The following is a 13,732-nucleotide window of genomic DNA, read 5'->3' as shown; positions in this document are numbered from 1 at the left end:
CTCATCTCCAATTGCTGAAATAATTCAGTAAGTTTATCTCTTTAATTTCCAGTTTATGCTTATATATCGATACTTTCGTTTATCAACTCGTTTTCTTTTATTTTGGCATCGAATCGAGATCCGTTTGTTCGTTTCTGTAGTTAACACAATCCTCTTCAGTTCTAAACGTCTGAAATCAAAATTCGATACGTAATCATATCTGTTATTCACGTCGTCGCTTCACCGTTGTTTTTTGAAAGTGCTTAACTGTATCCCTTTTAAATTGTTTCTGTCGATTCCTAGCCTTTGCTTTGATATGATTCTTGCGTGTTAACGATTACAAACCCATATTTTATATTGATAAGTGATTTGTGTTCCCTTGTCTTAAATCTCGTTGATTCCGACCCCGTTGTTTTCTCCATTTCTAAGATTTCATTTTAAGTGTGTCGGTGACCTCCATCTTTATTGATTTTCTCGGAGGTTTATTTGTTGTTTAAAATAAAGATGTCAAACTTATTTAAAACTCTTAGACCGCAGTAGTAATAGTGATGTCTTTATTATGTTGTTGTCAGATCGGTCTGACTGTTGTTTATGCTTATGGTGGCATGTATTACTTTGGATTCAAAACATTTATATTATTGGCATGTTGTTGGAGTCCCGGGTTTGTGCCGAGCATTTTGGTTATTATAATTATTTATATAAATTGCTAGTGTTAGGTTGGAGTCTCGGTTTCCCCCGATCATTGATTTCTTGCAGGTTTTGTTTGATTGTATGTTATCCATTAGGCTAGCTACGGGTTTCAGTACCACTATACTCATACCCTAGCGCTGGTTACGATTTCCGATTTTGGGTCGTGACAGGGGTTAACCCTTTTTTTGTGATATTTAGTCATTCTTTGTTTATAAGTCTCGATGTGTGCTAAGGCTTGCTCTCTTCTTTCTTCCAGCAAGTCAAGATTTGCATGCTTTTCTCGTTTCTCTGCTCATTATAATATTGTACTCGGATAGTTGGCATGTCTATTTCCACTGGTATCATAACCTCACAACCATATGTTAAGTTGTATGGTGTTCTTGCGGTTCCAGCCCTTAGGGTTGTTCTGTATGACTATAGAACGTTGTGTGACTCGTCTGCTCATCGTCCTTTGGCTTCATCCAATCATTTTTCCAAACCATTGACTATGTAATTTTATTCATGTAGCGTTACAAAAGTAAAATTGTGTAGTCGGACATAATTGACGAAATCATGTGTTTCAAGATAAATTGGATAGAATTAAAAAAATGGATTTTTATAAAACTTTCATAAAAAAAATTGGCTTTTTCAGCCATTTGGCCTTTTGAATTATATATGTCCAACATTTTATTTCCAATGCATTTAGATTCAAAAGTTCTACTATATTATAGTTTGTATATATATATATATATAAAAGATTATTTACAAATAAAAATCAAATCTTTCAACTTCTTAGTAACCTATGAATATGAATGACATTTGAAAGTTAGCAGTTCATAACTCTACCTTGTGAACAAAAATATTCTAAAACTATAAATAAATAAAACTATAAATACCGACTTTTAAAAGTTTTGTTTAACTTGCTAAAAAGTGAAAGGATGATTAAAAAAGTGAAAGAATGCTTTTATTTGAAATAACCCTATAAAATATTATTTTTATTTTAGTATTTTTATGAGCAAAATACTCTAAAACCCCTCACATATATGATATATCATAATTCACAAATTGATACCTTTTGTTTGAAAATCAAACGATTTGGTACATCACTTTCAATTCCATTAACAATTAGAAGCTTTAGTTAGTTCCGTTAATGATTTGGTATTTACTTTAAAACGATTTGTTACCTCACTTTCATTTACATTAATGATTTGGTACCTCGCTTTCAATTGTGTTAACAATTTGGTGCCTCATTTTCAAACGATTTGGTACCTCACTTTTAATTCCGTTAACAGTTTGGTACCCATATTTAAAGAGAAGGTTGTAATTGTTTGCAAAATTACAAATGAGGTACTAAATTGTTTAATTTTCAAATAAGAGGTACCGGATTATAAATTATAATATATGTGGAGGGCCTCACAGTAATTTGCTCTATTTTCATTTATGTGCTGCAGAGCTTATACATGGGCTTATATCTCTAACAGCAGATGAGCACAGAAAATATGTTTGGAAGTTGGAACTAAAAGAAACAAGAGAATAATTATATGTGGGGAATCTAAAGCATAGATCAATTCATCAAGCTCTAAAATGCAACAGTAGCTACAGATAGCCATCTTCAAGACTGATGGGATCTAGCATTAACTATTCATGAATTATAATCTGAAAGACAAAGAACACTTCAATGTTTCAAATTTTATAATCTTAGTTTGAATACAATCTATAGCACACATAATAATCTGGAATTACATATAACACGAGGAATGAATTCAAATTCAATAAAAACTCGCAGATCAACTTATCTTACAAGACAAACTTTAAACTAATGAGAAAAAAATCTGAGTTACAAGAAGGTTTGTCAAACTAACCTTATAGTCTGTTTGGAGATTACAGGTAATGCACATACAGGTAATACACAGCTGACGCCAGTAATGGTTGTAAAATCTACAGAACCACCACCAAAAGAGTCACCGGTAGAAAACGCCATCGAAATAGAGGGACTTCGCCTTTTTATAGGATCTGTGACCCCACTATATAAGTTGTTTAGCATCTCTACTGGTAGCAGATGTATCTTTTAAACAAATCTTTTCGATGGAAATAACATTCGAACGGGTAGACATAAAGGACAATGAAAGAATGCCAATATGAATTTATATATCCATAACTTGCACTCTTTCGACAGATATATTCTTAAAAATAAATTGGACAGTCTGGAGTTTTTCTTTCCTACTTGGACCAATCAAGTAAATCCATGTAACTAATTTACGTCAGATCAAATACGTTTTGGATATATTTATCTGAGTTTGTAAAATTCATAGACCAGACTGTCCAAATATTTTTTTTAAATAAATCTGTCAAAATGGTCAAAGTTATAGATATATGAAATCATTTTGCCTAAAAGAATAGAATACTGAAGATGAATTGTGTTATGCATATTCAGGATTGAGTGCTAAAGCCTCCCTATAGATCATTTCCTTCATTTGCTCTTCTCCCAAGGGTTGTTGCTCGAAATCAAAGGAGAATGGTTCCGCACAGACCGGTTCGTCGGCTAGGTCATGTAACCTTTCGAGGTATGGATGCGCTAATGCTTCTTCAACTGCCAGAAATATAAAGTTAACATTTAGAATGAAGAAAGATTACATTTTGGAAATTCTATGCCATAAGATTTCAACTCTAAAGCTGTAGCAATTACATGTGTGCATCTAGCGGGTAATTGATTCTCGAGTTCCTCAACTACCTTCTTTTATTCTGGTGACTAAACTTTAAATTGTTTCATTTTGGTTATTAAACTTCAGGCCAAAAATGCATACGTGACAATCGATTTTACTTATTTTTTGTAACGTGGCAATAAAACATTTACATGCCTAAACTGATCTACCAATTTTGATTAACAAAATGAATCCAGAGAATATGCAACTTATAGTAGTAAAACAACTCAGAATAGTGATATGGAACTTACCAGTAATTCTTTTTGCTGGATCAAATGTCAACATTCTGTCGATAAGATCAATGGCCAGTGAATTAATATGAGGGAAAACTTGGTTTAATGGCTGACGAGGAAATTGACTGAGTTGCCGGATATATCTTCTGGCATCGTCACTCTTGACAAACCCAAGATCTGAATCAGTTGGCGTGCCAAGAAGCTAGAGGAGGAAAAAGCAGAACTGCATGAGAAATCATCCAACAAGTGCATTGTTCTAGAAACAAACTTAAATAAAAATTTCAGTATAATTCAAAGCCTAGATTATTAAAAGTGTAACACCATGCCCAGTTTCCTAATCACAACTCCAAAACAAAAGTAGACCCGAAACTTTCAAAACTTTACCACTCTTTTATGAGGTTGTGCTATTACATGATTTATATCAACATGTGTTCTTCTACAGCTTTAGATAATCCTAACCGATAACGTAACACCTCAGCAACAACTGCAAAATCCCTAGAAGACTACCAAGTCTGGCAAGTCAAATCCGGTCAATGCAAGGGAACAAACCTACAAATGACAAGTACTAAAGAACAAGATGTAATCAACCCGATCTAATAGGCACACATAGTCATCCGAGCTATTCTTAGTTCAGAATAAAGCATAAGCCTCTTGAAAGCTCACAGAGCATAGCAATGCTCATAACCGAGCTGTGAATGAGCTGATATAATATAGCTCATACTCGTATTAAGAATAGCTCGGATAACTATGTGCGCCTATTAGGCCGGGTTAGTTATATCTCGGTCTTTGGTCTTTGTGTGGGTTTGTTCTCTTACGTTGACCGGATTTGACTTGCCAGAATCGGTGATCTTCTAAGGATTTTACAGTTGTTTCTGAAGACTAATGTTATCTTTTTCTTTGTCAGAAGACTAACATTATCGCTAATTAAATAGAGAGATGTACCATGTGCAAAAATAATAATATGAAAATGTAATTGCAGGTTCTATTGAATTGAGTTTAAGATTACCTCGGTTAAAAGGCGCATCTGATGTACATGATCTCTGCCTGGAAACAAAGGCTTTCTGTTCATAAGCTCCATAAAAATGCAGCCTACAGACCATACATCTATCGCAGCTGTGTAGTCGGAAGAGTTGAGCAAAAGCTCAGGTGCTCGATACCATCTGGTGACAACATATTCAGTCATAAATTCATTCTCCGAAGTAGGCCGAGCTAGACCAAAATCACAGATCTTTAAGTCACAATTTGCATTTAATAGCAAATTGCTGGGCTTCAAATCCCTATGAATAACATTAGCCGAGTGTATATACTTCAGTCCTCGAAGAAGTTGATACAAGAAGTACTGTTTAAGCATACAACAGTGACAAATAATCAAAATCCAATCTCCTTAAAAAGAATTAGGCTAATGCGAGTTAATAGAAGCTGAACTTAAACCAAAAAAGCTTAAGGTTAGTACCTGACAATGTTCTTCTGATAAACCTTGGTTGGATCGGATAATCTGATGAAGATCAGTGTCCATAAGCTCCGTGGCCATGTAGACATCGGTAAATTCTCGTCTTAAAGATGGAGGAATCACATCTCTAATAGCTATAACCTGTTTTACATGCAAAAGAATTTGTTATCTACAATTCCAAATATGGAAAGTCAAGAAGAGAATGATCAACTATAAAGCTAGTACAAATTCAATACTAAAAGCAAATAGTATCCTGTATAAATAGAACAAATTGGTCATTGAAAAAATCAAACGTACAATCAAATATTAGTTCATCATTTGTAACCAACGTTAGTTAAATTAGTTATCTTTATGGATTAAGGGTCAAACAGTGTAGATTACTTTTAACGGTCCATACGTCAATTCACCAAATAGTGCAGCTTTACTAAAAAGATAAACATGTACAATAATTATTTTTCAAAATAATGATGATCAATTAAGGAATTGAACCATTGAAGCACACCGTTAAAATAACTGTCAATGGTTTAGCAAAACCAAAACCAAAATAAGTATATAAAAAAAAAAGCAAAACAAAATTACATTTATTCATTATACAAATAAAAAATTAATATAATTTTTTAAATTTGTTATAAAATTGTTAATATTTAATTCAAATTCTAGAAAAAATAATAAAAATATTAAATAAAATACAGAGTATATTTTCAATAATAAAAAAATTGATTTTTTTAAATCCAAAATGTAATTAATAGTATTATTTAAAAGATATAAAGTAAATTAAAAAAATAAAAATATTAATATTAATATTTATTCAACCTATACTTTACAAATAAATTGGGAGATGAATTAAATTAAGAATCAAAACTATTAAAGTAAATGATCAAAAATATATAAAAATCAGATACTGACGTTCTCATGATCCAAATGGCGAAGAAGCTTAATTTCACGGAGAGTACGTTTGGCATCCATATGATTGTCAAAAGCATTCGCTATCTTTTTAATCGCCACCATTTCATTCGTCTCCGAATTCAACACCGAGCTTCAATAAACAACACACACACAATATCAGATATTAAACCAAATTACAAAATATATATATAAACTCTAATTTATAAAGATCCATTATTACCAGACAATACCATAAGCACCGCGACCAATCGGCAAAATCGGAGGCCGATATTTCGATGTAATTTCGAAAACATTTCCGAATATATTGTACTGAACAAACCGGCCACCGTGAGTTTGAATCGCCGGAAAATCTCCATACATACCGGCGCCGTTATTGTCGGCCATTTCTCTCTGCTGATATAAATTATATAGCTAATTTAGATTCTTCTGCAAATTTATAAGTAACAAGAAGTAGACTTGAAGTTTGACTTTTTTATTATTATTTTTAAAAAGTTGAGCAGAGAGAGTTACTCTGTGGATTCGAGGAAGGAGATCCAAAATTAAAAAACGCGCGAGATAAGCAAGAAACGCGCTGGAGCTCTGAATCCTACGGTCTAGATTAAAGCCGCCTTTAATCTACGGGTATGCTTTCTGCAATTTTTCAATGGCCGTCTCTATCATTTGGCTCTTTTTTATTATTTTTTAATCCACATTTTGAAGTAAAGGACCATTCAGGTCCTTGAATTTATGGATCTATCTGGGTTTTTGATTTTTGTGTGCCTATAAAGCATTGAAATTTCCGGTTTAGTGCCTTTTTGAAATTTAATTCCAAAAGAGTGCTTGTGCCCACTCGTTCCGCATTGTGGGAATGCGGAACACGTGGCGTTCCGCATTCCTACAATGCGAAACGCATTAATTAGCTGATTAAATCAATAATCAGCTAATTAAGCAACTTTAGTATTTGGGCACTTTAATAATTTTAAAAAACGATGAATATTAATAAACGATTTTAAATTAATATTAACAAACGATATAAATTAACAAATGATATAATTTTAAAAAACGATATAATATTAATTTTATTTAAACAACGATTTTCAAAATAAATAATATATTAAAAATACAACATCTATTACAAATGACAAAGCAAATCTAGTGTACCAATTTTATCTAAATAAAAATTTAATCTAAAAATTATATATCCATTTCGTCTTAATAAAGTTTGATCACTTAAAAACAGTATACTATTAAAAAAATCGACTTGACATTTATAAATTTAAAAAAATTGTATGATATTGATAAAAAAAATTAAAACGCAGTATGATATTTTTAACTCATTGAACTGGGTTGTTTCAATTTTTTTATTAATATTATCATACTAATTTTTTAAATCTTACAAATGTCAAATCGATTTTTTCAATAGTATATTTTTTTTAAGCGATCAAATTTTATTGAGACGAAATGAATATATAATTTTTAGATTAAATTTGTATGTAAATAATATTGGTACATCAATGACTGGGGAGACAAAAATACTCCCCAATCATTAGGGAGTAATTAATCAACTGATTAAGTAATTAATCAGTTGATTAATGTGTTCCGCATTTCCACAATGCGGAACGCGTAGGCCCAGACACTATTTTGGAATTAAATTCCAAAAAGACACTAAACCGGAAATTTCAATGCTTTATAGGCACACAAAAATCAAAAACCCGATCTATCTCATTTGAAGTCTAATTAATTTACTTTAATAACTTTAACTTATAGCTCTTTAAGATAAAATAAAGGCTTAATTCCTTAAAAGACCCTCATCTTGCACTTTTTTTTTCATTTATGTCCTAATCTTGTAAAAACACCATTTGCGCAATTTTTGGTTTTTAAATTTCATCCCTACCGAAAATCATTAATTTATACTCTTTTCATTCGAAAAAGAGTCTATATCATATTTTTTTTCTATTTTAAAAAATAGAGTAGGAGCAGCTCGCTCCTTCTCTGCCACTCCTTCTCCGATGAAAAGGTACGGCCACCGCTTCTTCTCCAATGTGGAGAAGGACTCCTTCTCTTATGAAAAGAAGCGGTGGCGGCGGCTTCGGAAAGATTTAAAAAAATTATTAAAAAAAATTATTATTATTTTTAATGTTTTTGAAAAATATGGTATTTTTGTACTATTTATATCTAATTAATATATAGGTTAAAAATGAAGGATTGTTTTAGATTATTTTCCAAATAAAAAAAAGTACTCCATCCGTCCCGTTTAAGAAGGGACAAATGAGTTTTGTGTCATTTTGTCATGTTTACCCCTATTAATTAGTATAGTTTCTCCTGATAATAGAATAGATGTATTGTAAATTGAATTGCATTTAATGCATATTGAAATAAATAAAGGGATAAAAGTGGAAGTTCAATATAAATTAGCACATAAAACGCGATATGGCCTTCTTAGATGGGACAATTAAAAATGAGATATGTCTCTTTTTAAACGGGACGGAGGGAGTACAATTTATGTTTTTTTGGTAGGGATGAAACTTAAACACCCAAAATTGGGTACAAATGGTGTTTTTACAAGGTCAGGATATAGACAAAAAAAAAGTGTAAGGTGGGATTTTTTTAACGAATTAAGCCTAAAATAAATCACATCGACTCCTATATTTCACAATACATAGGCCTCACTTGATTTATCTTTTAGTAACTTTTAAGAAATTAACTTCTCGAAAAATTCAACTTCCATGAGGTTAAATGTCCAAAAAGTTTAAAGTAAGTTTGTTTCGTTTTTATTGAATAAAGAATCAATTCACCCCCTCAACTTGGCACGAAATATCAAAAAAGTCATTTTGGACGTTCTTGGATCAAATAGACCCGCAACTTGCGTTTTTCGGTCAAAAGTGCGTTACAGTCTCAAAAAAAATGGAAAAAGTTTTAAAAAAACCCTCAATGTTTTATTGATCTCTTAAATTAATACTTAATAATTTTTAATTTCAATTGTATCTTTATTAATTTCAAAAATCCAATAATTTATTTATTTATTAATAAAAAATAAAGGATCTTTTTCCTTTTTTTCTTTCTTCTATCCTTCCCATTCGTCTTCCTACCTTCTTCTTCTTCTCTTTCCCTTCTTCTTCTTAAAATTTCCGACAACCATCTCCACCCGCCACAGTCTCCACCCGTCGCCGTCAAACTCCATCCACCGTCTACCTCCTCAAGCGAGGAGTTGCTGCTCCTCGCCTGAGGAACAGCAGATCTGCATTTTTAGGCAAGGAGCAGAGCTCCTCGTTTGAGACGAGGAGCAATAGCTTCTCGTCTCAACTCCTCTAAGGAGCTGCTGCTCCCAACGAGGAACAAAAATATGCTCCTCTCCTAAAGAACAGATTGAAATACCGTATGGGGTATGGCAAACTGGATTTTGAGTTATGAATCGGAAGATTAAAATTCTATAAAGCGGAAATAGAAATTTTAAAAGAGGTTAAGAGTTTAGAGGATTGACACAAGGGATTGGTTCGGATCACAGCTCGATCATACTCCACTACTCAATCAAATGTTGAGATTTTAAAATCCACTAAATGGGATAATGCTTTGAAGATAAGCACAAACTTTACAAGGAGATTTCTAAGAGATAATCTCAAACTCACAATGTGCTTTTTCAAGGATAAACACAAACCTACAAGGGGTGAGTTTTCTCAAAGATAAACTCTAACTTACAATGATTATGAGTTTACAAGATTACTCTAAAACTACAACAAAACAAGTAATTTGAAAATGTGTGATTGTTGTTTCAAGGTGTGCAAATCATTAACCTTGAAACATTGCAAATGGGTTTATATTTATACCCAAAGCAACCCCCAAACAAAGCACTAACAAACATAACAATTTTTGCTCTCAGCAAAAATATCTCCCCCGAGATGCATGGATCACGGGCGAGATATTTGAATATGTCAAAAACTTTCAACGGCTAGTGCCACATGTCAATGCTTCATTGGATCTTCAAAAATGTATCTGTTGGATCTTCAACGGTCTGATTTATCGCGCTCGAGATGCCTTCGTCGCGCCCGTGATACGTTCCAACTGTCGACTAGGGTTTTGTCAGCTCGATATCTCCCCCGTGATATGTGTATCTCCCCCGAGATATATATCTCCCACGAGATGGAAATCCATCACGGGCGAGATATGCTACTGGACAGCTTTCTACTCAAAAACTCGATTTTTGCTAGAGAGCTCCGAATTGACTTCCGATTGATTATATGAGTTCCTATACACTAATAAACAAGATTAGATCTCTCATAGTTGATTGTCAAAGTCAAAACAAAGGAGTTTGAAAGGACAATGGTCCAACAATCTCCCCCTTTTTGAGTTTGACAATCAACATGCTAAAATGGCTAAGTTAAGTAAGAGACAAATTGATTTTGGCTCCCCCTCACTTTATGCACATAAGATAAAAGCAATATGTAAACATAAGCAATAAATATTTGAAAATACTTAGCAATTTGAGCATAGAAACTTCTCCCCCTTTGTCAAACACAAAAAGAATAAAAGCATGTTTAAGATATGGACAAAGGAGCTAATTGAAGGAGATTTTGAAAACAGATTTTAGTTTATCATTCAATTGAGGCGCAAGGCACTAATTTGATATGCATATCAAGCCTAAAACTCAATTGATTGAACTAATTTGATTTAAATGATCAAAAATAGGCAATAATTCATCAATTGAATTACACCAAGACAAGTCCAATCATTAAAAAAAATTTAAGCATATCAAATCTTTTGAGGAGAATAAGATTTGAAAAATTGATTTTCCCCCTCAAAACAACAATTTTGGAAAACATGGCAAAAAAAAAATTATACAAGTGTTACCTATCTTGCCATTTTCCAAAAGCTTCTTTTGAACATCCACCATTAGAAATTGAATTTGATTTAGTGGACATTAAATATACCTACAAAGCAAATCACTTAGGTACCCAAACAACTTTGGGTCCTTGAAAGTTAATGCTTGAATAGTTCAAAGGGATTAACCTTAATTGAACTTTTCTCACATAGCAATGAACATTAGTGTGACCATATTTCATGCAATAAAAACATTGAATTCCATGGTTCACATTTGATTGCATTTAAGGTGGGTTGACTCTAGAAGTCTTATAAGAATAAGCACAAGCATGTGAACAAGATTTGACATTTGAAGATGCATGAACATGTGAGTTCTTTCTAGTCTTCTTGTTCCATTTTTGACTATATTGAGAGGCATAGCCATGTCTCGGGTCTTGTACCCTTGTTGCTTTTAGACTTTTGAGCCAAGAATGGCTTAGGCCTAGGAGTTTGAGCATGCACCTTCTTTGCTCAATTGGTTTGACCAATTTTGGAGGAACTTCTATAGAAGAAGTTTGAGGCAAAGTGGACTTCACAAAATTAGTCTCATTGGAACTAGAGGCATTTTGATTATAGCCAAATCCAAATTTTATGGTTGGGCATCTTTGAGATACAAGAATTGTATCCAAAGTTGTCTTCCCTTTTTGAAATCTTGAAAATGCTTCTTTAATTCAAGAATTTCATTCTTTAGTTGATCATTTCCCTTAAGCAAGTTATCAACATTCAAACCTTGCTTAGGGATAGATTCTAAAGATGACTTGAGAGCTTCATTAGACAATTTAAGCTCATGAAATTCTTTTGTTAAAACAAGCATTTTATTTTTAGCTTTTAAAACTTCATTTTTAGAAAATAGCATATTGGCTTTATAATCACCACATTTAATTACTAGTTCATCAAGCATGCTATAAACATCATCATCATCATCATGAGCATTATTATTAACAATATCATTTTTATCATTTAAGCATGCATCATAAGATTCAACACCAATACCATCTCAAAGATAGAAAAGGTTGGGGGTTTACCTCTAGTGTTGGTTCCTCCTCAAAAGACATGAGGCATAAGTTGGCATCATGGTGGCTATCACCATCGAATTGAGAATCATCATCCCAAAACGTTTTGGGCCCCCCATTTGAATTCTTCCTTGAAGAGGAGGATCTACCATGATTGTCATTTCCCTTCATCTTGAGCTCATTCACTCTCTTTGTGAGCCTCAAGAGTTCTTGCTCATTGCTTTCCTTCTTGATCTCTTCTAAAAGAGCACTTATTGAGGTCTTGAGAGCAACATTCTTCTCCCTTGCCATTTCGGCTTCAATGAGCTTGATGTAAGACATCTCATGGAGAAGAAGCTTCCCAATCAACTCATCCGTCCTCAAGGTGGACAAGTCATGAGTTTCAATGATGGCGGTGGTCTTAGGTTGCCATAGAAGAATAGGAAAGGATCTAAGGATTTTACCATTGATTTCATTGAGTTTGAAGAATTTCCCAAGTTGCTCAAGACTATGAACAATCTTTAGAAGCCTTGAAGTCATAGAAGAGACATCTTCATTAGGCAAGCCTTTGAAGCCTTCATACTCTCCAAGAAGCAACTCAAGCTTCTTATCCTTAACTTGATGAGTACCTTCATAGTAGCTCTCTAGAGTCTCCCATATTTGCTTGGCACAATTCAAGTATTGAATTCTACTTTGTTCTTCTCTAGAAATTGAGGAGAGGAGAGTAGTGATGGCTTTTCTATTCATGTCATTTTCCTTCTCTTGCTCTTTAGACCATTCTACTCTCTTCAAAAGAACTCCATTCGTATCACATGGAGGTGTCCATCACCTTAGGAAAAGACTTCATAGATCAACCCCTTGCATATCAAGATAATTTTCCATCATATATTTCCAAACTTTGTAATTTGAACCATCAAGAAAAGGTTTGAGAGTGAAGAAAAAAATTTCGGTTGCCATTTTGATCAAAAACTCTAGCAATTAAGCCAAAAAGAAGAGCACCTTGCTCTGATATCAATTGAAATACCCTATGGGGTGTGGCAAACTGGATTTTGAGTTATGAATCGGAAGATTAAAATTCTATAAAGCGGAAATAGGAATTTTAAAAGAGGTTAAGAGTTTAGAGGATTGACACAAGGAATTTAGAATGGTTCGGATCACAGCTCGATCTTACTCCACTACTCAATCAAATGTTGAGATTTTAGAATCCACTTAATGGGATAGTACTTTGAAGATAAGCACAAACTTTACAAGGAGATTTCTAAGAGATAATCTCAAACTCACAATGTGCTTTTTCAAGGATACACACAAACCTACAAGGGGTGAGTTTTCTCAAAGATAAACTCTAACTTACAATGATTATGAATTTACAAGATTACTCCAAAACTACAACAAAACAAGTAATTTGAAAATGTGTGATTGTTGTTTCAAGGTGTGCAAATCATTAACCTTGAAACATTGCAAATGGGTTTACATTTATACCCAAAACAATCCCCAAACAAAGCACTAACAAACACAATTTTTGCTCTCAGCAAAAATATCTCCCCCGAGATGCATGGATCACGGGCGAGATATTTGAATATGCCAATAACCTTCAACGGCTAGTGCCACATGTCAATGCTTCATTGGGTCTTCAAAAATGTATCTGTTGGATCTTCAACGGTCGGATTTATCACGTCTGAGATGCCTTCGTCACGCCCGTGATACGTTCCAACGGTCGATTAGGGTTTTGTCAGCTCGAATATCTCCCCCGTGATATGTGTATCTCCCCCGAGATGGAAATCTATCACGGGCGAGATATGCTAGTGGACAACTTTCTACTCAAAAACTCGAGTTTTGCTAGAGAGCTCCAAATTGACTTCCGATTGATCCTATGAGTTCCTACACACTAATAAACAAGATTAGATCACTCATAGTTGATTGTCAAAGTCAAAACAAAAGAGTTTGAAAGGACAAGAGTCCAACACAGAT

General features: G+C 33.4%; 1 protein-coding gene across 1 annotated transcript; it reads right to left on the bottom strand.

The window, feature by feature from the left end:
* Positions 1-2,400: 2,400 nt before the first annotated feature.
* Positions 2,401-6,437, bottom strand: LOC126664569 (mitogen-activated protein kinase 3). The gene is made up of 6 exons (XM_050357019.2): positions 6,160-6,437; positions 5,940-6,069; positions 5,037-5,174; positions 4,590-4,922; positions 3,602-3,785; positions 2,401-3,238 (listed from the first exon to the last, which is right to left on the bottom strand). The coding sequence occupies exons 1-6, from the start codon at positions 6,321-6,323 to the stop codon at positions 3,069-3,071; spliced, it is 1,119 nt and encodes a 372-aa protein (XP_050212976.1). The 5' UTR covers positions 6,324-6,437; the 3' UTR covers positions 2,401-3,068.
* Positions 6,438-13,732: the final 7,295 nt, after the last annotated feature.

This window comes from Mercurialis annua, linkage group LG1-X (assembly GCF_937616625.2).
Source record: "Mercurialis annua linkage group LG1-X, ddMerAnnu1.2, whole genome shotgun sequence".
NCBI lineage: Eukaryota > Viridiplantae > Streptophyta > Magnoliopsida > Malpighiales > Euphorbiaceae > Mercurialis > Mercurialis annua.
This window is presented reverse-complemented; position numbering and strand designations above follow the sequence as displayed.